Source organism: Mustelus asterias, chromosome 22 (genome assembly GCF_964213995.1).
Source record: "Mustelus asterias chromosome 22, sMusAst1.hap1.1, whole genome shotgun sequence".
NCBI classification, from domain to species: domain Eukaryota; kingdom Metazoa; phylum Chordata; class Chondrichthyes; order Carcharhiniformes; family Triakidae; genus Mustelus; species Mustelus asterias.
Genome location: NC_135822.1, coordinates 21,511,032 through 21,536,769, shown reverse-complemented (window position 1 = coordinate 21,536,769; position 25,738 = coordinate 21,511,032). Strand labels below are relative to the sequence as shown.

Here is a 25,738-nt window from a genome sequence, read left to right as displayed (position 1 = left end):
GTCAGAGGACTGTAAAGTGAACTCTATAATATGCATTTACCCAATTTAGTGCAGGCAAGTTAATTTATGTATGGTAATGGAAATTTGGATTCTTAAACTATAATGACATTACAACATTTCCAAATAATGAGAAAGTGATTAAAAGCAACCAACATGGATTTCAGAAAGGAGGTTTTCTTGGAAAACCTGAACGAATTTTGTGAATAGGTGCCAGATATGTCAGATGGTGAAATTCAATAGGTGTGATGTTCAGGATTTTCAAAAAGCTGTCGACAAGGCACAGGCACCCAGGGAGGACCAATAAGCTTGCAATTGTGAAGCAGCTCTTATGACCTCAAGGTGTTCCAAAATATTCAGGTCTGGGACCACTTTTGTCTACTGTGCAGTCAATGTGGTACCCCGAGTTTGCAGAAAATACTAAAACAAGTAGCACAATAAATAATTCCAGAGACCAAAGGAAACTGCAAGTTTGACAAATTGGTGGAATAGATCTTAATGTGGGCAAAACAGCATGATATAAATGGCCAATTAAACAATTTGAGTGACATTGGCTCGCAATAAATATTGGCCAGCACCCCAGGAGAAGCCCCCAAACATTCTGCAAATAGTGCCCTTTATGTCTAAAAGGTTGAACAGAATCTTATTTTAGCATCTCAAATGAAAGTGCAATGAACTGTCAGCCTGGATTGTGTGTTCAAATTCTATAATGAGTCTTTGACCCTACAATCTACTGACCCAGAAATGAGAGTGCTATCATTGAGCCAAAGCTGATACTGAGAAAACTATTGCAGAAGGTTGCATGTAGATATGGAGTTAGAAGGGTAGCAAACTGTATTAAAAACTGCTAAGAATGGAGGAATTAATGAGTAGATGTTAAGGGAAGTTTCTCAAGGATTGAAAATGGGTAGTAGTGCTCCAAAGTATTCAAGGGGCCACATTTGATTACTGTGGACAGCAATGTGGTATTTCAAGTTTGCAGAAAGTACTAAAACAGGAAGCACAATAAATAATTCCAAAGACTAAAGGAAATGACACAAGAATTTTGACAAGTTGGTGGAATAGGAAAAAAAATGGCAGATGGAGTTAAATGCCAGTAAGTGGGGTTGCATGTGCAATTTTGGGAGCCCATGGACTAGGATGAAGAAGTCACGAGAGTACAATGCAATTCACTCAGATACTGCCTATTATGGGGATTCACATTAGTGATTGCAGCAGAGATGATGTCAGAGTTTAAGAACAGGTTGGAAAGGCAAATGAAGTAAAGGGAAATAAAGGGTTGGCAAAAAGGATTATATTGAAATTACAACATGGACATAGGCTATTTAGGTGTTTGCACAAGTTTTGGTCCTAACGCACATGCACGGCCTAGTATCATGCACTTTATTAAACAAGTTTCAATGTTTACCGTCATTCCAAGTGTGCCCAGTGCTTTCTGCCGCATGGCCATTGCCATCCGTTTTTTTTCTGCTCGTGTCTCCTTTCGTGCTGCTTCAATTTTCCTGTTGACTTCTGGGTGTTCCCGCAGTGCTTCCAGTAGATTTTCTGCGAGAGTCCCAATGCCTTCATCACTGGAAACCTGCTCCAGTTTATGCAAGTTTGTGATGGAGTCTGTTCCAATTAACATCTGATAATACAATGGGAGAGAGATAAATTAGTCCAAGATGCCACTGGCATAATAAGTCTGGACTCCAGTGTTTATAGCAATTGCCTCAGGTGCACTTCACTTCCCTGACTTCTATTCACAACATGCTCTCTTTCAGCTGACCCTTCATCCACCTTGATTTCTGAGCAACATTTACTGCGCTCCAGTGTAATGTTCATTCCTGAGACTTTTTAAAAAATTAAATGCTGTCTAGGATGATGTCCCTGTTAGTAATATCAAAATCACGGAGTCTAATAATGAAATCTTGAATGCTAGTGGTCAGTGTCTTTCTGATGAATACCTCCCGGAAGGAGCCATTTATTCTTAGTTAACGATTATTGGTGCATCTTCATTTGTTGTTACAATATTGAAAACTCTTTTACAGCTGAATATTGCTTTATAACAATGTTAATTTCAAACTCCATAAGACCACAAGAGACCATAAGACATAGGAGCGGAAGTAAGGCCATTCGGCCCATCGAGTCCACTCCACCATTCAATCATGGTTGATTTCAACTCCATTTACCCGCTCTCTCCCCATAGCCCTTAATTCCTCGAGAAATCAAGAATTTCCTTTGTTCTGAATTGTTTTTTTAAACATGTTGACTTTGTTGCAAATACAAAAAGTTTTGCACATCAAAATATTGTTGATAAACTTCAAAACCAAAGTAAAATTAGTTGGAGATAAAAACAAATTTGAAAAAATTAGATTCAATATACTCCAACTGCTCAGCTGCAGTTCAGCTTGAGCTGGAAAGAGGTCATCTGGCCTAGACTTGAAATGCCATTGGAGCTGAGGCCATTTAGTTAGAGGTTTACAGCATGGAAACAAGCCCTTCAGCCCAACTTGTCCATTCCGCCCAGTTTTTACCATTAAGCTAGTTCCCAATTGCCCACTTTTGGCCCATGTCCCTCTATACCAATCTTACCCATGTAACTGTCTAAATGCTTCTTAAAAGGCAAAATTGTACCCGCCTTTCCTATTACCTCTGGCAGCTCGTTCCAGACACTCACCACCCTGTATGTGAAAAAAATTGCCCCTCTGGACCCTTTTGTATCTCTTCCCTCTTACCTTAAACCTATGCCCTCTAGTTTTAGACTTCCCTACCTTTGGGAAAAAATGTTGACTATCTACCTTATCTATGTCCCTCATTATTTTATAGACCTCTATAAAATCACTCCTAAGCTTTAGGGAATAAAGTCCCAGTCTATCCAGCCTCTCATTATAACTCAAACCATCAAGTCCCGGTAGCATCCTAGTAAATCTTTTCTGCACTCTTTTTAGTTTAATAATATCATTTCTATAATAGGGTGAGCAGAACTGTACACAATATTCGAAGTGTGGCCTTATCAATGTCTTACACAACTTCAACAAGACGTCCCAACTCCTGTATTCAATGTTCTGGTCAATGAAACCAAGCATGCTGAATATTTCTTCACCACCTTATCCACCTGTGACTCCACTTTCAAGGAGCTATGAACTTGTACCCTTAGATTTCTTTGTTCTATAACTCTCCCCAACGCCTTATCATTAACTGAGTAAGTCCTTCCCTGATTCGAACTACCAAAATGCATCACCTTGCATTTATCTAAATTAAACTCTATCTGCCATTCATCAGTCCACTGGCCCAATTGATCAAGATCCCATTGCAATCCTAGATTACCTTCTTCACTGTCCATTATGCCACCAATCATAGTGTCATCTACAACTTACTAACCAAGCCTTCTAAATTCTCATCCAAATTATTAATATAAATGACAAATAAGAGTGGACCCAGCACCGATCCTTGAGGCACACTGCTGGTCACAGGCCTCCAGTTTGAAAAATCCCTCTATAACCACCTTCTGTCTTGTCATTAAGCCAATTTTGTATCCAATTGGCTACCTCAACCTGGATCCCGTGAGCTTTAACCTTATGCAACAACCTACCATGCGATACCTTGTCAAAGGCCGAGCTAAAGTCCATGTAGACAACGTCGACTGCACTGCCCTCATCTACCTTCTTAATTATCCCTTCAAAAAACTCAGTCAAATTCGTGAGACATGATTTTCCATTCACAAAGTCATGCTGACTGTCCCTAATTAGTCCTTGCCTCTCTAAGTACCTGCAGATCCTCTCTCAGAATACCTTCCAGCAATTTACCCACTACAGATGTTAGGCTTACCGGCCTGTAGTTCCCAGGCTTTTCCCTGCAGCCCCTCCAATCTTCAGGCACCTCACCTGCAGTTGTCGATGATTCAAATATCTCTGCCGGGGACCTGCAATTTCCTCCCTAGTCTCCCACAAGGTCCTGGGGTACACTTCATCAGGTCCCAGGGATTTATCTACCTTGATGCACTTTAAGACTTCCAGCATCTCCTTCTCTGTAATATGTACACTCCTCAAGATCACTGTTAATTTCCCCAAGTTCTCCAATATCCATGCCTTTCTCAACAGTAAATACTGATGAGAAATATTCATGTAGGATCTCACCCATTTCTTGTGGCTCTGCACATAGATGACCTTGCTGATCCTTAAGAGGCCCTATTTTCTCCCTCAGTACTCTTTTGCCCTTTTTGTATTTGTAGAAGCTCTTTGGATTCCTCTTTGCCTCATCTTCAATCTCATGTCCCCTTTTTGCCCTCCTGATTTCTCTCTTAACTCTACTCCAACACCCTCCTTACTCTTCAAGGGATCCACTTGATCCCAGCTGCCTATGCAAGTCAGATGCCTCCTCCTCCATTTTGACCAGGGCCTCAATATTAACTTTCTGTGCTGTCCTCAACCTTCTCTTCTGTCTCCCTATTGCTTTGGGTCCCACATCCCTGCCAAGGTTTAAACCCTCTCGAGTGGCTCTAGCAAATCTCCCCACCAGGATATTAGTCCCCCTCCAGTTCAGGTGTAATCCGTCCCTCTTGAACAGATCACCCCTGCCCCAGAAGAGATTCCAATAATCCACAAATGCCCCCTGCACCAGCTCTCAAGCCATGCATTCATCTGCCTAATCTTCCTATTCTTGCTAGCACGTGGCACCAGCAGTAGTCCAGGAATTACTATCCTCAGGGTCTTGCACTTTAGCCTTCTGCCTAACTCTCTATATTCACACTTCAGGACTCATCCCTTTTCCAGCTATGTCATTGGTACCGATGTGCACAATGACCTCTGACTGCTCACCCTCCCCCTTAAGAATGTCCTGCAACCGCTCAGAGACGTCCTTGACCCTGGCACCAGGGAGGCAACATGCCATCTTGGAGTCTCAATGCCTGTCTGTGCCTCTAACTAGTGAGTCCCCTATTACTACTGCTCGCTTGCTCTTTGCCTGACCCTGCTCTACAGCAGAACCAGGTGTGGTGCCATAGGCCTGGCTGCTGCTAGTATTTTCCAATGCCACCAGGTCACATCTCCTGCACATTATTCTTTTTTCATTTTGCTAATCCTTTGATGACGTGCTTGGGAACTTATGAAATTTGTCCCACAACAGATAAGCATACTACTTGAATTTAGACCCTATTATGGAGGACAAGTTCTCCACAAAATAGCTACCTGCTCTGAGCAACCTAGGAGAACAGGAAATGTACAAGAGCCAGGGAAAGTGTTGATAAATGGGAGAGATGAGAATGAGAGAGATAAAAACTTACTTGTGTAGGAGGGTGCTGCATAGCCAGTCCCCGTAGTAGGCGGAGAATAAAAGGAAGAGCTGGCTTTGATAAGAACTTCTTCCACACATCTGCATCAAGACTATAAGCAGATAACAGTGTAAATGTTAAAACTGGAGTTTCAGTTACTTAGCCAGTTATCAGGAACAGAGTGTCTTTCCAAATATTACATATTTCTATTACCTCTACCCCTGCCTTTCCTCCTGGTGTATACAAAGCCTCACAGGGACCCTTCTATTAACATGTCTTTGACCCCGACAATTTCCCACAAAATATCGCATGACACATCTAAAAACTAAACAATTTTAAACACTTAGTACTGGTGAAATGAATCTCACTTCTTGGCACTTGGAATATGTTTCCGGATATATTCTAAAGCATTCTGGGTTATTCCTTTCTGCAGGATAAGTTCCTTCAACTGATGTCCATTGCTGTTGTTTTTGATTCCTGCAGCAATTTTACAGAAACAATCCAGGAAAACTTTGTCATCTGTGTTATGTTCTTCATCATATCTAAGAACAGCACAACAAAGAGATAGAAAGAATGAGAAAGGCCGTGAATATAACAATCACAGGGAAAACTGGAAAGTGAGGGGAAGCAAGGCTGGGCAGGATGCTCCAACCTTCAGAATAACTTTTAAATCTGTTTGTTTAAATATTTTAGCATAAACAGTGTCTTCTTATTCACATCACTTTAAATCAAAAGTGAAGATGCATCATAAAGTTGCATTGATTCAGGCAAATTAAATGCTCCTCCTCCACTTTCTGTGAATTACTTAGCTCTGCAAAAGTATTGAGTCAAAGTGGTTGGCTCCAAGATGTTCATATGTGTGAATCACCAATCACAGGCCAACAACTGTCTCTTACTTGTCAAAATTACAGTAGGGCTTGAATCGATCAACAAGAATCTGCATTTTCTCCAATTCTCCGAAGGACAGGTATGGGATAATACGCAGCAAACCCTGGAGAACACTGGGATTGGAACGGACAAATGTCGAATTAATCTGGTCCAGCAGCATCACCAGTTGATCTTTGTCTCCTGTCAGCAGCAGGTTACCCTAGTGGCAAGAGATAAATTTAGCTACAGACTTTTATTACACACAAGAGAATTCTATACCTAGAGAAAGAGGATATAATGGTCAACTTTTAGGGTTAATTAAAGCACAGAAACATCTCTATGTCCCGTGAATTGTGTTCTTAAACAGCCCGGATGATTTCAATTCATGAACTTTGAGTTTGGATAGTTGAGTGAATTCTATACTGGCTTTGTCCCTTTTCTCACTGTGTCACAGGGGTCCATCCTTGGTCCTTTCTTACTCTATTCTTTCCCTTGGCAATACCAGAATCGAAGCATACTGTTCCACATAAATGGCGATGCCACCATGGCCGTGCTTTAACCATTCCATCTCTTTGCTCTATTCTTCAGAGCAATTACTCAATTGAACAACTGCCAGCCAATATTAAGGACTGAATGCATCAAACTTTTTTCTAACTTAATATATGCAAAAACTGAAGCCATGCCTTTTGGCTTCCATTCACTCCTGTGTGCTTCTACCCTTATTGCTATCAACCTCCCTGACTGTAACCTTGTGCAAAGTCTTTTGGTGGGAAACCTGAGCCAAGTTTTCTACAACTGCAGACTCAGCAAGATTGTCTGTTTCCACCTTGAGAATATCCTCACTGTCAGAGAAGTTAACAATGCGTTCATCACTTGGGGCCACAATTTCTCCTATGTCCACATTGTCAGCTGTCCTGTCTCAACCCTTCATTAATTGCTGTTCATTCAGTATACCATTCTCTATGTTTTTATTTGCTCAATGTCCATATTTCCCTTACCAATTAATGCAATGGCTTTCTGTATCCCCCCAAAAAGTTTCACCTCAATGTATATTTCCATGTCCTCACCCCACCTCTTTAGTCCTACATTTCCATTCACACTCTCAAGCTTCTTTGTTCCTTGCTTCCTCATCTTTATTCAATCAAATGCTGTCTTTTTCAGCTGTCGTTATTGTGGCCTCCCATTATTCCTGATTACCTCCTCTCTTCACTACATTCAAAAGCGTACTAAAGACCTTTTTCATATACCAACCTTAACTGAAATTGTGATCGGAGGAGCACTTAAAAAAAGGATTTGTTTTCCCTCATTCTTTTTTCTTATGTTTTATTTTTGCCTTTCATTCCCTGCAGAAGCTATACGGGCTCAATGGGTAAGCGCACTAGGGGTTCTGCTTCAGAGTCATTTGGAAAACGTTACTGAGTCCGTTTAAAGGATGTAATAGCAGAGCATTTGAAATGCATCATATAATCAAGCGAAGTCAGCATGGCTTCGTGAAGGGGAAATCATGCCCGACAAATTTATTAGAATTTTTTGAGGTGGCAACGAGCAGGATAGATAAAGAGGAACCAGTAGACATAATATGCTAGGATGTCCAAAAAGCGTTTGATAAAGTATTGCAAAAAAGGTTACTTAAAAGATAAGAGCCGCATGGCATTTCAGGATGGCAAACTGTAACTAGTGGAGTGCCACTAGTTACAGTTTGCCATCCTGAAATGCCATGGGGCTCTTATCTTTTAAGTAACCTTTTTTGGGTATATGCAATAAGGGATCTGTGCTGGGGCCACAATTACTTACAATATATATTAATGACTTGGATGAGGGAAGTGAATTACTATTGCCAAGTTTACAGGTGACACAAAAATAAATGAGAAGGCAAGTGGTGAGGATGACACAAATAGTCTGCAGAGGGATATAGTCTACTTGTGACGCTAATAAATAAATCGGGTTGGGAAATCATGTTGTAGCTGCATAAAATCTTGGTTAGGCCGCATTTGGAGTATTGTGTGGAGTTCTGGTCGCCACACTACCAGAAGGACATGGAAGCTTTGGAGAGAGTGCAAAGAAGATTCACCAGGATGTTGCCTGGTCTTGAAGGTGTTGACTATGAGGAGAGGTTGAATAAATTAGGATTGTTTTCACTGGAAAGATAGAGGTGAGGGGAGACCTGATAGAGGTGTACAAAATTATGAGAGGTATAGACAGGGTGGATAGTCAGAGGCTTTTCCCAAGGTATAAGTGTTAGTTACAAGGGGACACAAGTTTAAGGGAGATGTGCAGGGGTACACAGAGTGGTGGGTGCCTGGAACGCACTGCCAGAGGTGGTGGTGGAAGCAGGTACATTAGCAACATTTAAGAGGCATCTGGATGGATACATGAATAGGGAGGGAATAGAGGGATATGGACCCAGTAAAGAAGATAGTTTATTTTTAGTTTAGTTATGGTATCATGATTGGCATGGGCTTGGAGGGCCTGTTCCTGTGCTGTACTTTTCTTTATTCTTTGTTCCACCTGATTTCTCCTCATGTGACAATTCTGCCACCCCAGGAGTCAGTTTGGGATAAAGGCACATGGGAACACCAAATTCCTCTTCAAGTCAGAAAACATTCTTGGACCTGCATCACCGCAGTTCCATCCTGTTTCAAAATCACTTGCTCAAAACCTCAGAATTCCCGACCCCTAATCTCACTGTGGAAGCACTTACACTATATACACCACAGTGATTCAAGAAGGTGATTCACCACCATCCTCCCAGCTTTGACAGTGATACTTATCCGAAGAATGAATGGCAAATGAATAAGCCTTGCCAGTGAATATCAATATTTAGGGTTTTTTCTGTGAGGCGGAGAGGAGGGAATTACAACCAAATCAGACTCAATCAGTGCCTACACTTGAACTTTCAGCATGACCCACTTTAAGAAGCATCTGGTCCCCTTGTTTTTACCGAGGACACCAGACGAATTGCAGTATAATTACTAATGCCCGAATTGAACTCAACTTGTCTGTTACTGGGATGCTCAAATTAGCGCAACCATTTTTTCTTAATGTTTTATTTTCTTTGTTCTGGGTGCAGACTCCTCGTTGGGAGTTGAATTCCATACAATATTTTAGCTCCACTCTCTCTATTCAAATTGCGGAAGAATCCTCAGCTGTGAAGCATTTGATTAAGATACTCACTCTGTCCTCAGTCAGTGGCTCTGCATTTGCTTCGTCTAGAATTATTTCCATGATGCTCAACACTTGCTCAGCAATTGTTGCACCACCACTGTCTTTACTCTCCTGTTCCGCAAGCAATGCCTAGATTACAAAAAAATGCCTTATTAAACACAACCAACAAACAAAAAGTGTTGAAGAAAATAATTTTGTCAGCAACAGGCAATTTTTTTTTCAAGTTGGTCACATTATGCAAAATATAGGCTTTCAACTTGGGGTTAGAGAATTCCAGGAGGTCATCAGACTTATCTCTGTCTGGGCTCATGGGAGTCATCTGGAGAATCTTGCTCTCTAGATTGTCTCTGCATTTGTCGACTTTTTCTGATATTTCAATTAATCTAAATGAATATTCTACACTTCCTCCAACAATACAACTTCTTATTTTTAAAAGTTGACCCTCTTTCATAAGTTTTGAGTAAAAGGACCCAGGAAATCCATCACTATTAAGAGTCTCCCACACAGAAACATTTTGCTTTGCACAGACAAGACACTAGACTGAGGTGGAACATCTGCTCAAGTGTTCCATTTGAGGAAATTTCTGATGAACATAAACAAATTTAAAATAGGGGCAATTCTCCCGCCTGCCACACTAATTTTTAAATTTTTTAGTGTGGCGGCCGGGAGAATCGGGTGTCGGCCGATTTGCGGGATTCCTGCGAGCGTTTGCACCTCCCAGGCCCGGATTTCTGGCGACATTTGCACAGCACCAGAAATCGGCTGGGAGGCGGGGCTGATATGGAAATTTTATTTTAAATACAATTTAAATGTCTTCACCGGGCCCAGGACTGAATTCACCGGGCCCGCTAGCATTCCCCCCCCCCCCCACCCCCAGTACAATTTTCAACCGGCAGCATTCGGACTAGCTCCCCACTTTCGGGGAACTAGCGGCCCGACCCCACTGGAGTGAAGGGGGGGGCAATTGGGGCCCCCCAGGGGGTTGGTGCCCCCTGGGCATGGGCACCCTGGCAATGCCAGCCTGTGCCCCCGGCATTGCCCAAGGGGCAAAGTGCCGAAGCCCAGGGGGCACCGTGGCACTGCCCATCAGGCATAGGGCAGCACCAAGGGGGCAGAGGCCAGCTGGGGACGGGGTCTAGGGGACGATCTATGGGGGAATCTCGCTGCCACTCTGCAGGGGAATCGGTTGTGGCTGGAGGGAGGCCAGCGATCGGGACGCTCCTGGATAGTGGGGGGCGGGGGGTTGGTTGAGGCTGGCCTGGGAATGCTCGTGGGGATGTCAGGAGGGGCAGCACTGCGAGGGTCCCAGGAACTGTCAGCCTCTGGCGTGAATAGGCCCTGCCCCCCCGAGCTTCTAATTATGTTCACGATTGTGACCTCTGCATTGCACAGTGTGTGGGAGATTCGAGTTTGAAGTTGCACTGAAAGAACAATCGTGATTTACACCAGCTTTCCTGCGATTTCAGCACTTAAAACGTTTTTGGGAGAATCACGCCAATATTTCCATTCGAGATCTGAGACTCACCAGGTTGAGGGTTCCCAGCATTACATTCAGCGGGTTCATCTCTGGTTTAATCAGCTGTTGTCGATTCACCTTCACCTTTACACAGTAACTGAACAGCTTCAGTAGCACCTGAGAAAAAGAGAAAAACTTTGTGACACTTGACTATTGTGAAACATGTAACTCAGCACTGACCCAATGAGTTTAAAGTCTCAGTTCAAGTGACCAACAAATACTCTAGAATACCTCGTACGGCCTTTCCCAAACGAAGCCCTCTGAATAACTCTGTTTGGATTCATTCTGGGGAAGTTGCATGCTAAGAGACTATTCATTTGACGATGATTCACCATGCATGTGGCTTCCTGCAAATATGCAAATCCTGACCAGCTATCAGACTATCAGCTGATTCAAATAATGAAAAAATTAAAACCATAAACCAGCAACAAAACCTGCAGGACAACCGAGTGGGAGTTCAATGTGTGGAGAATGTGGCATTTAAAAAGACACATTACAAGATAGATAATCTATCTCCCTTATTCAGCACTCTCCACAATCTAGCAAAGTAACAGTACAATAATGAACAGAGAAAAGCCGTTGCAGATGCAGAAATGCTAGCCCCAAAGGACACATGCCAAGAACATTATTGACAGCTGCCAAACCTAGTCCATGTTTAGATAACAGATGAGAGTTACTCCACATAGGAGGTTTACAGATCCTATTGACTGACTTGACTTAGTGATATGCAGGAATAGATATGCGGAGTAGGGAGAATGACTTCTGACTGGAACATTGGATTTATTCGCCAGAAGATAATAGCACTGCTGAAAGCATAACTGGACCAGCCAATTAAATACTGTAGCTACACAAGCAAAGGAGAGGCCGGGTACTTTGATGAATGGCTTACATCTCATCCTCTCAAAGACTCTCCACTATCTATAGGGCTCAAGTCAGGAGTGAGAGAGGATACTTTCCACACATCTGGTAAGGTGCGACCACAATACTCCGTAAGTACAGCACAATTGAGGACACAGCTAGCCACTTGATTGGGACCTCTGCTTCTGAACCCATCATTAACACCCTACATTAACAGTGCAGTGAGGCTGTAGTATTTATCATCTATAGGATACTCTGCATCAACTCACCAAGATTCTTTCAACAGCCCTATATCTCTATCAAGGACAAAAGCAGCGATATCATGGGTCTATCATCATCTCCAAATTCCTTCAGTCACACAATATCCAGACCATCAAACCATCATAGGTAAAATCTTTTGGCACACTGAAGTGTAAAATTAAATATAATTGATCAACTAAAATTCATTGCTAATCCTACAAAAGGAAATTCCAGTTTCCCATGATATAAACTGTCACAGAAAGAATAGATCTTGCATTAATGATGGAAGGTCAGTTCAGGTCCCAGTTAGGGACAAATAGTGATCTTGCAGGACTAATGCATTAAATGTCTGGCATGAAGCATACTGATTGAGTCACTAAGTGCTATTCTCCCAGTCATGACCATCAAAAGCAATCCAATATTTTGAATGGAGATAGGCTGCAACCTAATGCCAACCATGAAATATGGAAAGTTATATATTGAACAACATGATTTAGAAGAAAGCTGTTGGACATACATTTTTCATTTGGTATTGATTCCCATCTGGCCCATCAGATTGTTGGGTTGAAGAGGGAGATTCAACATCTTGTGAAGATCTGAGGTGAGAGCCTCACAGGATGGTTTTTTTGTCCGAGTGCTTAGGCGAAACTGCTCCTCAAGCCCAGGATGCAATCACTCAATAATGCTGTTGTATAGGAATGTGCCATATATTGCAGCTGAGGCAGATGCTTCCTTGAAAAGAGCATGGCCATACAACTGGATTCCTTAGAGTGTTCTAAGCCTCGTCTTGTGCTATTTAAAAACAGATCTTGCTTGTCCAAAAAGCTCCTGTCATCAAAGCATAATTGTTATAGCTGTTATGTGGAGATGCCGGCGTTGGACTGGGGTAGGCACAGTAAGGAGTCTCAGAACACCAGGTTAAAGTCCAACAAGTTTATTTGGTAGCACGAGCTTTTGGAGTGCTGCTCCTTCATCAGGTGAAATCACCTGATGAAGGAACAGCGCTCCAAAAGCTTGTGCTACCAAATAAACCTGTTGGACTTTAACCTGGTGTTGTTATAGCTGTTGCCATAGTTTCTGTGAAACTAATACCCAATTCCAGCAGCTCACCCATTTGCAATAATTCTAAGAATTCGCTGCTGCAATGGATGTCAAATATTGTTTATAAGGAATACATCCTGCTTAAAGCAAATGTGATGCACATCAATGTTGTGCTTGGGTAACAAGACCAAGTGATTATAGTCATGAGCAATGGTAAACTGCTAGCTAGCAAAACACTTAAAGTTGCAGGCAGAGCTGATTTCTGACGGTATCACAAAATACCGGTAACTATTTCAATAACAATGGGAAAGAGTAGCTTGGTATTTTTCTGCTTTCACACTCAGAAGATGAGAAGGAGCATTAATCAATGATAGATTGATGTCAGAGATGTTTCAAAAAATCTAAAACTAGGCACTGTAAACATCAACTACTAAGAACTGTGAGAACAATAGCAACTCCTGCAAGAACATTCAAGGGCTACTGTGAAGATAATACTGGGGTCCAGGACATTAATCCTGGATAGTTCAGGCATCCAGAAAATTATTTTTACATATGGTATAGGAGTAATATGCCACATGCAGTCCTGCCCAGAGTCACTGACACCAAAATCAGGTGAAAGTGCCTAACATACCTACCCCTCACCCACCTTTTAGGATTCAGAAAGGGATCATCCTCTCCACAACATTCTGATAAGTCTCTTCCACACTGACTCCCCTTTATAGAGATGCAATATCTGGCCTTTCATTTTCTACCTTCCCATTGTCCAGGGTTCATATACTCCTTTCAAGTGATACTAATTTACTTATATTTTTTAAAAACTTAATATACTGTTTTGCCTTTTCACAGAACAGTCTCCTCTAAACTGGAAACAGCGAATACAGATTGAGTGATTGCTTTGCTGAAGACCTCCATTTAGTCAGCAAGCAAGCATCATGACAGCTTATGACGCTTCCCACTCTGACATTGTCTCCTGTACTGTCCCAATGAAGCTCAATGTAAGCTCAGTGCCTTACCTTTTGATTATATAATTTACAGCCTCCTGGCCTAAAGTTAATAACTTCACAGTTAATAACTGGCGTTCCTCAGGGATCAGTGCTGGGACCTTTGCTGTTTGTAACATATGTAACTGGTTTGATTCGTAAGTTTGCGGACAACACAAAGGTTGGTGGATTTGTGGATAGCGATGAAGACCATCAGAGGATGCAGCAGGATATAGATCAGTTGGAGACTTGGGCAGAGAGATGGCAGATGGAGTTTAATCCGGACAAATGTGAGGTAATGCATTTTGGAAGGTCTAATACAGATAGGAAATATACAGTAATGGCAGAACCCTTAAGAGTATTGTTAGGCAAAGGGATCTGGGTGTACAGGTACACAGGTCACTGAAAGTGGCAATGCAGGTGGAGAAGGTAGTCAAGAAGGCATACGGCATGCTTGCCTTCATAGGCCGGGGCATTGAGTTTAAAAATTGGCAAGTCATGTTGCAGCTTTATAGGACCTTAGGCCGCACTTGGAATATAATGTTCAATTCTGGTCGCCACACTACCAGAAGGATGTGGAGGCTTTGGAGAGGTACAGAAAAGATTTACCAGGATGTTGCCTGGTATGGAGGGCATTAGCTATGAGGAGAGGTTGGAGAAACTTGGTTTGTTCTCACTGGAACGACGGAGGTTGAGTGGCGACCTGATAGAAGTCTACAAGATTATGAGAGGCATGGACAGAGTGGATAGTCAGAAGCTTTTTCCCAGGGTGGAAGAGTCAATTACTAGGGGGCATAGGTTTAAGGTGCGAGGGGCAAGGTTTAAAGGAGATGTACGAGGCAGATTTTTTACAGAGAGAGTAGTGGGTGCCTGGAACTAGTTGCCGGGGGAGGTAGTGGAAGCAGATACGATAGTGACTTTTAAGGGGCGTCTTGACAAATACATGAATAGGACGAGAATAAAGGAATATGGTCCCCAGAAGGGTAGGGGATTTTAGTTCAGTCGGGCAGCATGGTCGGTGCAGGCTTGGAGGGCCGAAGTGCCTGCTCCTGTGCTGTAATGTTCTTTGTTCAGATAATAATCCATTTGCTGGGACAACAGATCGGGGCAACACAGTGGCACTGTGATTAGCACTGCTGCCTCCCAGCGCCAGGGACCCAGGTTCAATGCTGGCCTTGGGTGTCTGTGTGGAGTTTGCACATTCGCCCTTGTCTGAGTGGGTTTCCTCCGGGTGCTCCAGTTTCCTCCCACAGTCCAAAGATGTGCAGGTTAGGTGGATAAGCAGGGTAAATATGTGGGGTTATGGGGAGAGTCAGTGCAGGCTCAATGGGCTGAATGGTCTCCCTCTACACTAAAGGGATTCTATGTTTCAATGAACAGGTGTTAGTAACAGACATACCCTAACTTTTTACTTCCTCTGGACTTATGTTTTGTTTCTCTATGTGCCTTTTCTTGTGCTGTTTAAAAGCGGATCTTGATTATCTAAAATGCTCCTCTTATCAAAGCATAACTGTTGCCACAGTTTCTTTCCCATTGTTATTGCAATAGTTAGATGCACTTTGTGATGCTGTCACAAATCAGATTTTCGAAGTAGTTTGGAGCCAGCCATTTACAATTGCCCACGGTGATAATCGCTGTATTGTCTGATCACTCGAGCACATTAATGCGCATTAGGCAGGATCTGCATCTTATGTCAGGCATCCTTATTGCAGAAGCAAATTCTTAAAATTGGTGAAAATTGCGTTTCTTAGAATTGGTTCCACGAACCTGGACACTAAGCCCCAACATTTGTATAATACATCTAGAAATGATGGGCACAGAAAATACACCACATCTGATACTCACAGTTAAAAGGTGTCTCCCCTGCTTGAAGTCTTTGATCCCAGCCAATCGAGTTAACATACACTCGAGACCGCCACATTGAGCCATTACGCCGGCCATTTTATACACCTCCTCTTCATCCTCTTCTTCATCTACACAGAAAGAACAATAATTATGAGAAAATGACAGTAACTATTGTAGATGTATCACAGGCAGTGAACGTCAGAGCAACAGATATGTCTAGAACATGTTCTTGGGACAAGAGGTAGTGACTGTAAACAGAACCATTACTTGTGTCAGTGATGTTTTTACCTGTAGTTGAATCCAATGATTCGATAAACTCCTCAGTTGCATCTCCAAGAAGTCCTCGCATTCGGTAGATTATACGCATTGGTTCCCCCTGTGCAACATTCAAATAGGTTACTTCCTGAATAATCACTTGGAAGTTAAAGCTCACAGTTACAGTTGAAACAAATGTTTTGGTACCAGACTACATCACACACTGTGTATCTTTTCAAACCATTTTAGTTTATCTATTCAGAGATACCCAACAATTTCCATCCCAATCAAGCAGCCAGTTGTGCTCTCAACGATTGCAGGTTTGTACCTCTATCTCTACTGATCATTCTGTATTGCTGACTTGCACTCACCTCATTAGCTGGACACCAGACTTTCTTATACACTTCAGCCACTGGTAGGTCCAAGCTGATAATTTTGTTGTTTACAAGGAGCTGAAAAATTGCCAGATATTAGATTATCAATATTATATTTACTAAATAAAAGTTATACTGTAAGCAAGAAGAATTACCAGTTCTCTACAACCAAGAGGGCTAGTTCTGAAAGCTGTGTTGCCTGCCCGGTGCCAGTGTTAAGGACGTCTCCACCAAGCAGGAGGAACTTAGGAGTGGGATGGGAAGGATCCAATTGCCATGGTCCACATGGGTACATTGATAGGACTAAGAAAGAGATTCTACCGAGGGAATGAGCACCGAGGAACTAAAAATTACACAGTGGCACAGTGGTTAGCACTGCTGCTTCACAGCGCCAGGGACCCGGGTTCAATTCTAGCTTGGGTCACTGTGTGGAGTTTGCATGTTCTCCCTGTGTCTGCGTGGGTTTCCTCCAGGTGCTCCTGTTTCCTCCCACAGTCCAAAAGATGTGATGGTTAGGTGCATTGGCCATGCTAAATTCTCCCTCCGCGTACCCGAACAGGCGCTGGAGTGTGGCGACTGGGGGATTTTTACAGTAACTTCATGCAGTGTTAATGTAAGCCTAATTGTGACAAATAAATAAACTTTACTTTATAAATTACAAAGCACAACCGCAAAGATAATCATCTCTGGATTACTACCCGAGCTACAAGAAAATTAACTTGGGTAAATAAGAGGAGAAAATTGATTGCATGGGTTAGGGATTGGTGTGGGAGAAATGGGTTTTGATTTGTCGGGCACTAGCACCAGTACTGAGGAAATAAGATCTGTACTGTTGGGACGGTCTTCAGCTGAACTACCCTGAGACTAGTGTTCTGGTGAATTGCATAACCAGGGTTGTATAGAGGGTTTTAAACAAAATAGTGCAGGAGGAGGCCATTTGGCTCATTGAGCTTACACTGACAACAATTCCATGAAGGCTCTATGCCCATAACCCCACGTATTTACCCTGCTAATCCCAAAGGACAATTTAGCATGGCCAATCAACCTACCCCCACAACTTTGGACTGTGGGAATAAACCAAATCCACTGCAGGGATTCTATGTTTCTATGGTTCTTGAGCGGCAACAAGATGGCAGATGGAGAATAATACGGGGAAGTAGGAAGATATTCATTTTGCTTAAAAGAATAGAAAAGCAGAATATTTTTAAAAGGTGTAAAATTTACCAATGTTGATATTCAGAAAGACATGGATGTACACATACACAAGGAATACAAAAAGTTAACATGCAGGTACACCAAGCAGAAGCAAATGGCAACTTGGTCTTTATTGCAAGGGGATTGGAATACAAGAATAAAGAAGTCTTCAATTGTTCCAGTCTTCTATGTGACTACTGTGTGCAATTTTGGTCTCATATTTAAGGAACGATACACTTGCATTGGAGGCAGTGTAGTGAAAGCTTGCTTGACTGATCCCTGGGATGAGATGGCTGTCCTATGATGAAAGATTGAGCAAATTGGGTCTACACTCTCTGGAGTTTATAAGAATGAGAGGTGAGCTCATCAAAACATTCAAGATTACGAAGGGAGCACAGGGCGAGTACGGAGATATTTATCATTTAGGACTGAGGTGAGGAAAAATTTCTTCACTCAAAGGGTTGTGAAGCTTTGGAATTTTCTACTGTAGGTAGAATATCTTTAAGATGGGACAGACAGATTTTTTGTCTCTCGGGGAATTAAGGGGTGTGAGGACTGGGCGGGAAAGTGGAGTTGAAGCCCAAGGTCAGCCATGATTATCTTGAATGAATGGTGCAGCAGGTTCGACAGGCTCTGCTCTTCTCCTGTTCTTATTTGTTACATTTTAACAACATATTTATAACAAATTTTATAAATTGATTCAAACTGATTGAAAATATTATTTGTCAAAAGCAAACGCAACTAAAATTAATCTGGGGGTGGAATTTGTCATTTGATTAACAGGAGAATGTTCTGCTAACATTCTACATTTTCAAAAATTATTCACAGGATGTCGGCATCATTGGCAAAGGCAACAATTATTGTCCATTCCAAATTGCCCTCGAGAACTTTCTTGAACCACTACAGACTGTAGGGTGTAGATACCCCGCAGAGTATTTAGGCAGTTAGTTTCAGGATTTTGACCCAGTGGCAGTTAAGGAACAATAATTTATTTCCAAGGCAAGATAGTGTGCGACTTGGAGAGGAAATTGCAAGTGGTGGAGTTCCCATGTTGGCACTCTTCTGAGCAGTAGAAGTTGCAGGTTTGGAAGATTGTTGTCAAAGGAGCCTTGGCAAGTTGCTGCAATGCATCTTGTATATAGTACATGCTGCAGCCACTATTCGCCAGTGGTAGAGGGAGTGAGCATTTAAGATAGTGGATGGGGTGCCAATCAAAACAGGTTGTTTATACTTAAGTGTTGACCACTTTCCTGAGTGTTGTTGGATTTGCACTCATTCAGGCAAGTGGGGAGCATTCCATTATACTCCTAACTCACGTCTCGCAAATAATGGAAAGGCTTCAGGAAGCCCGGAAGTGAGGTACTCACTGCAGAATTCCTAACATCCTGTAGCCACAGTATGTGGTTGGTCCAGTTACATTTCTGGACCATGGTGACTACATGTTAGTTTACAATCTCAGCCAGATGTTTCTTACAATAGGGAAAGAAAATGACATTGGTTTTCAAAATAAGGTGGTGCAGGATGGGGAAACAAAAAAGCATCAGCACCACCAGCTACTTCAGTTTAGCGCAGAAATATGACAAAGCTACTTCTATAGCATCACTCTGTCAGCTAGTTCCATCACCAAGGAGGACAACAGCAACAATATGGGAACACCATTGCCTCCTAGTTGAATGCCATCCTGATTTGGACATAGATCACCATTCCTTTATTGTCACTGAGACAGTATTCTGGAATTCCCTATGTCACAGTATTGTTGGAGCACTTCTCAGGCTGCAGCATACCAGAGTGGGCCATCACCACCTTATGGGCAATTCAGTAAGGGCAATAAATTCAGCAGTACCCTCATCCCAAGAACAAATGTAAAAATAATGATTGGAACTTTAAATTTACAATGCCGTATGTGGCTTCCAGAATATTATTGGAACCATGGCATCATTTTGTTGCTGTTTCTTTCTGTATTGGTTCGTACCTCCATTCCACTGTCATCTTCTAGCAGTGCTACAAGGTCACAATCCTGACAAATCTTGTTCTTAATGTCTCTCATGAGTGGTCCAATTCCAGGCTCATTGCTACTGTAGGGATTTCCTGGCATCCTGCCTTGTAGGAAATCTTCTTGTTGTGGATCTTTTTCCAATGTTACAAAGAACTCTGTCACTTCGTTTTCCTCCTGCCAAGAGAACAGATCTATTGATAAAGGTGTTCATCTTTATCTTTAATAAATGCAAAATATCATGGATGCTGGAGATCGCAAATCTTTACCCTTGTTTTATCAGTGACGAACATCTCAGATATAGGATTATTCAGTGAGGAAAATTGCTGCATATCCACCCAACGAAGATTGCAAGAGCACTTTTTTAAAAAATCACCATTCAGCTGCTTGTCTGCCCTTCAATCCCAAAACTTCATACCCTGAACTTATTTTCCCTCCAGTCTAGTGATGAACCTCTGTTTTGACACCCCAACATTATCTCTGACCATTACCGAAGGCTGAACCAAACCTTTAGCAACTTGAGTGTACTTTTCGACTGGAAGTTGAACCTCAGATTTGCTCCGTCACAGACCACCTACTTCTCTATATTAGCAGCGTCTTCATCTGTATTGCAGCCCTTCGTGGTTCTGCTCCTCCTTACTTCTGTTAACCTCTTCAAAAGTTACACAAGCCTCACTCTCCAAACTCTTCTACATTCTCCCATTGTCCATCATTGGCGACCATGTCTCTGGCCTCTATACTCTTCCTTAAACGGCCTCCATTCAGTTTCCTTGCTCCTTTAAGACTTCTTAAAACCCACCTCATTGAACAAAGTCACCTCTTCTACTTTCTTCTTTGGCTGAAGATCAATTTTCTCTCCTAAATGTTTATGAAGGACTTGAGACTTCTTACTATATTAAAGGTACAACATAAATACATTTTTCTAGCACTTGTTGCTCAGTTACACTCTAGTTTAACCATCAGAGCTACTGCAGAAGTATATAATGCTTCTATTGTTGGCATGATGGTGACTTAAACAGCACTGAGTAAGGAATTTTACTTGTATTTTGCTTTGACGCGGTTCATTAATACAGCATCCAGTCTTGTAGAACCTTAACCTTCAGGGAGATATGGTTTCTGACTGAACTGTTTATGTATAATTTCCCGATAGGCCAGATGGTTTGTCCAACATACAAATCCATTTACTCTTATGCTTCCTTTGTGCTTACCGGGTAGATGATGCTGCATAGCCTCTCGAAGATGAAGACTGGCGTTCGGTAATCATCAAGACTATATCGTTTAGCAGTTTCAATACAGACAGCCATGAATGCCTTTGTTTCAGACTCTGTACCTACAGAAGTATGTGGGTTAGAATTTGATCAGTGTGATATCTTCTTCACTCTTGAGAGAAACAAGTAGGCTCGAATTTTCACCGAGAGCTTTAAGCACATCAGCCTACCCTGTAAATCCTGCCATCCCAAACAAACCGTTTATTTCTTCTCCCCGTTTACTCTCAATCCCATGAGATCTAATCTTGTGTAATGACTGTTTGCATGACACCTTATCAAATGCCTTCTAAAAATCCACATGTACTACATTTACTCTTCCCTTCATCCACCCTGCTAAATTGAGAAACAGAAATGCCACAAATGTTACTAGTGGGCTCAAACATGGATTAGTGCTGGGCCTCAGCTATTTGCCATTTATATTAATGACTTAGATGAAGAAGCGGAGTGCAGTTTATTGAAGAAATTCAAAATGATTCGAATATTGAAACCAGTTTTTGGGTGAACCACTTCTGGAAGGTGTCATGGTTATGAAGTAGTTCACCAAGGTGACACCAGGGATGACAGGCTTTAATTCTGAGGATAGACTTCTTCTCAGAAGCTCTTCAGAAAAATCTCGATGTGGTCTAATAGAGGTCTTCAAAATTATATAGGCTTTTGAAGATTGGAAGAGCTGTTTCAGAGCCAATCTATACTGTCCTTCACAACCTCGGGATTCTCCAAATCTCTTTTGAAATGTAGTCACTGTTGTAATGCAGAAATGATGTGGAGATGCCGGCGTTGGACTGGGGTAAGCACAGTAAGAAGTCTCACAACACCAGGTTAAAGTCCAACAGGTTTATTTGGTAGCACAAGCCTGTGGCTTGTGCTACCAAATAAACCTGTTGGACTTTAACCTGGTGTCGTAATGCAGAAAGGCAGCAGCCAATTTACACACAGCAAGATCCCACAAACAACTATTTGGCGAGACAAATTGTTTTTAGTGAAGCTGATCAAGGGATAAGATATTGGGAGAACGCTCTCACTCTTCCAACAGCACATGAAAGGGCAGACAGGTCCTTGGTTTAATGTCTTATCCAAAAGACAGCACATCCATAAAATGTAGCACTCCCTCAGTCCTGCACTGGGAATTGTCAGGCTAGATAGCATGTTCAAGTCCCTCGAATAGGACTTGAACCCACAACCTCTGACTCAGCAAGATTTGAATCCACTAGACCACAGCTAACACAGGGCATGCACGATAACTTAGATCACCAGAGCAGGCATCCAAACCAACCGACAGAAATTATGCTCTACCAATTAGAGAAAATACATAACTATATTTATTTTAAAGTGAGAGAGACAGGGAACACTCTCTGAAAAAAGTACTAAACTTTGCTTCCCCTTTAAATGCAAGTAGAGCTCAAGTTTAAGGAATTTTGAATGTGCTTTACTATTACCTGTTGTCATGTCCTCTAACATCTCCAGCAACATGTCTTGTGTTTCATCGATCAGTTTTGTTCGCTGAACCACCAGTTTTCGCAGACACAAGTAGCCATTCAGCACTGTGCCCACCAAGCGACTCTTGAAGTGACGTTTTATCGATTCCACTTCCACAAAAGATGAAAGCAGTGCTGAAATGGCAGCAAAAACAGTGAATATGGAAAATACATGAAATTATTTATTGGTAGGTCAGTGTGCAACCCTGATCTGTAACACTCAAATGTACATCTCACCTGTCAGGCTTTTCAATGCATATCCCTGCTGAAGGTCAGTGCTAAGTGTTGCCTCCTCCAGTGCCAGTAAATGGGCAATTTCCTAAAACACAAATCAGGTGACAGGAGCATTATAACTGATGGACTCAGACACAGTGGACAAAGATGATTCAGCAATTAAAAGATTGCTATTCTTTGATTTCTCAAGAAAATACTGACACCTTGAACGGCCCAGACCCTGGTCACCGTCTAGTATTTCATTCAAATGGACAATTTTCATTAGGGTGGCTTTACAGTGTGGTTATTCTACAATGAATGTCAACACAGCTAAGCTTTATTCTGTCCTCACTTGACATCTACACATGTTCTCCAATAGGAGTCAGGAATCTAACTGCAGGCTAAAACCAGTGAACTCAGCAGAAGCAAATGATGGAATCTGAGAACGTGCTCAGTAATGCACAAGACTAACTTGCTAAGCAATTGGACTAAACCTTGTTGCTCCTCTTAACAGGATTCCTGCTGTCCTCCTGAATGAGAATTTTTAGTTTGTCTCAGTCACTATTGCCTTTTGTTCTGTAAAGAATTAGTGGTAAAGATCTAATTATGAAAAAGAAAGCATTCATATACCTTAATGGCAACATAACAAATGAACAGATGATCTCTTGAATACTGAAGAATTTTGAATGGGACTGGGAAAATTAGATTTACATTAATAAGGAGAAATAAACAATACAATGAAAAGAACAACCCTGAAGCTCTGAGAAAAGGTCACTGGCCTGGTATGTTAACTTTAGTTCTCTCTCTACAGATGCTGCTTGCCTGGCCGAGTATTTCCAGCATTATTTTTCTTTTGATTTCTAATGGTAAGATTTAGCTTCCTTTAAAGTTAAAGGAGGAGATTTATGATTAAATGAATACCGTAGACAACAAGTTATTGCTCAGTTAAACAGGGAGAACACTTACTTCATGTAAAATTCCTGGCAATTTCCATTTCATACTAACACACAATTACACAGGCTGAAATTCTCCTGTCTCGCCTGCCACAGGAATCGTAGTGGGCGAGAGAGAAAATTTGGCGGACGATTTAAAGATCCATTGAGCTCGGGCGGGAATTTCTGGTCTTGGGCGTGCGTGGCCGGAGAATCCAGGGACCCGGGTTCAATTCCAGCATCGGGTGACTGTGTCTGTGTTGAATTTGCACGTGTCTGCGTGGGTTTCCTCCGGGTGCTCTGATTTCTTCCAGATGTGCAGGTTAGGTTGATTGGCCGAAGTAAATTGACCCTTAGTGCCGGGGGCTTAGCAGGGTAACTATGCAGGGTTATAGGGATAGGGCCTGGGTGGGATTGTGGTCAGTGCAGACTCCATGGGCCAAATTGCCTCCTTCAGCACTGTTGGGATTCTGTTCTATGAAACTTCTATAATGAAGTTACACAAACTCTGTTCCCACAGTACTTAAACAGGAAAATTTTGATAACTGGGATTGAACCCTTTGAAGGTGTCCAATGCATGCGCTGTAAAAAGTCTGACATTTCAATGAGGGTAGTATTGCCCAATAACAGACGTTGCTGACAGTAATATTCCAATAAAATGCCGCCCTAAAACAATGGAAGGTAGAGATTCAATTAACCCAATCCCTATAATATCAATCACGCACCCATCTGCCTCCTCAGACTAGAGCTCATATCCCGACCCTTCAGACACGTACAAATAGTAAAATGACAACTCTGAAATGTCACCCTGCCCGTTACAACTGATCTAAACCAGTGTTGTCAGCATATCGGTTGTGCACATCTGCTCTAAACCTGTCTAGGAGCTAATGAACCCAAATAATGCAATAGACTCCCGAGGGATTAACAAGTAATTAGTTTAGCAGCAACTCCCAACCAGACGCACTCGAATAACTCAGGGTGTGGGAGTGAGAAACACTGGTAAACATTTCCTCACTCTGAAGTTTGGGCTGAAGCCAATTAATTGAGACATTAAGCAGGGTGGGGACAAATGGCTGTGCAAATCATGACATAATGTTATGGAAAGGAATTGTACCACCTGAGGATTTTCTGATTTGTTTTGGAATGGAAGCAAAGACAGACCTTTGTGATCAGGTTTCCAATGTATGGCAGCACTCCCCGGGCTGCCAGGTAGATCTTCCAATGAGCTGGTTTGATGAGTTTCTGATAGAGTGCAAGGTATTCAGCTGCACACTCACCGGCAACACTCAGCTCATCCAGGTAACTGACAATACAAAAACAGAAAGTTGAAATCGTAAAGTACCATTTTAATATTGAGCAGGTGTCCCAGTGATTCCATCTATGAACATTGAGTCTTTAAGGTTGCTCACTGATCAGCAAATGGAGTTAGCATTAGTGAAAATCCACAATCCTAGGCTGTGGTTTGTTTTCTTGGAGTTAGGTGTGACTTTAGAGCAACTGCTCAGCCAGTCCCCCGCCAAACCCCATCCAACCCACCCCTTGTTTGTAATTTATTACATCTCTAACTTTTCCCAGATCTGATGAAACGTCACAGACCCAAAATGATATGTTGTCATAACCTGCTGTGTACTTCCAGCCTTTCAGTTTTTATTGCTAAAGAACATGTCCTGTAATTGACATACCAGCTGGAATGGATAACATGTTGACAAGAAAATTAATATTTATATAAAACACTGAAGAAATATCTGTCAAGACTATCTATTTACTTGTTAAAAGTCTAATTTACTTGTAATAAAATCATATCCCTTTACACTTTCCTTCTCTAAGAATTTACAAATGCAAATTTGTTTCATGGATAAGTTCACAGTGCCTGATGAAGCTGGTCTGCCCTTGCTCCAACTTTTGGGGAACTTGGATACCTGATCAAAATGCAAGTCAAAATCACAGATGTTTAATATTGACAAATATCACCAACTGGCTAGAACTGGAGTTGCTGAAAGAACTTTTGAACAGGAACGTACCTGGTAAGAAGATCAAGAACTTGTTGCTTGCGGCTTGGAATGGTGGTAAGTGCCTCCACGATTGTACAGGCAGCCTGCCGTGCAGCTTGTGTTGCAGGAGTGAACAGGACCTGAAAAACAGCAAAGTCAGATGGCTTGTGTCCTACTCATAATGGCACAATGATTTTAGAACAGCAGAAAACAGGCAAGACCATTCATTTTAGGCCCCTCAGCTGCCCAGTCAGCAGGGAAGGGGGACTTACACCCACCCACC

At 42.1% G+C, this 25,738-nt stretch overlaps 1 protein-coding gene across 9 annotated transcripts in view; it reads right to left on the bottom strand.

Moving 5' to 3' along the window:
• The window catches only part of ubr4 (ubiquitin protein ligase E3 component n-recognin 4), a 174,588-nt gene that overhangs the window by 13,604 nt on the left and 135,246 nt on the right, over window positions 1-25,738 (bottom strand). For all 9 annotated transcript variants that reach the window (XM_078238861.1, XM_078238862.1, XM_078238865.1 and 6 more), the window contains 15 exons: window positions 25,486-25,595; window positions 24,626-24,767; window positions 22,557-22,638; window positions 22,281-22,454; window positions 20,785-20,906; window positions 19,556-19,753; window positions 16,387-16,467; window positions 16,049-16,136; window positions 15,761-15,888; window positions 10,806-10,913; window positions 9,290-9,409; window positions 6,145-6,335; window positions 5,617-5,790; window positions 5,261-5,360; window positions 1,406-1,624 (listed from right to left, as the gene is read on the bottom strand). In XM_078238861.1, coding sequence (XP_078094987.1) covers window positions 1,406-1,624; window positions 5,261-5,360; window positions 5,617-5,790; window positions 6,145-6,335; window positions 9,290-9,409; window positions 10,806-10,913; window positions 15,761-15,888; window positions 16,049-16,136; window positions 16,387-16,467; window positions 19,556-19,753; window positions 20,785-20,906; window positions 22,281-22,454; window positions 22,557-22,638; window positions 24,626-24,767; window positions 25,486-25,595 — 2,037 coding nt within the window. The remainder of the gene's footprint in view (window positions 1-1,405; window positions 1,625-5,260; window positions 5,361-5,616; window positions 5,791-6,144; window positions 6,336-9,289; window positions 9,410-10,805; window positions 10,914-15,760; window positions 15,889-16,048; window positions 16,137-16,386; window positions 16,468-19,555; window positions 19,754-20,784; window positions 20,907-22,280; window positions 22,455-22,556; window positions 22,639-24,625; window positions 24,768-25,485; window positions 25,596-25,738) is intronic.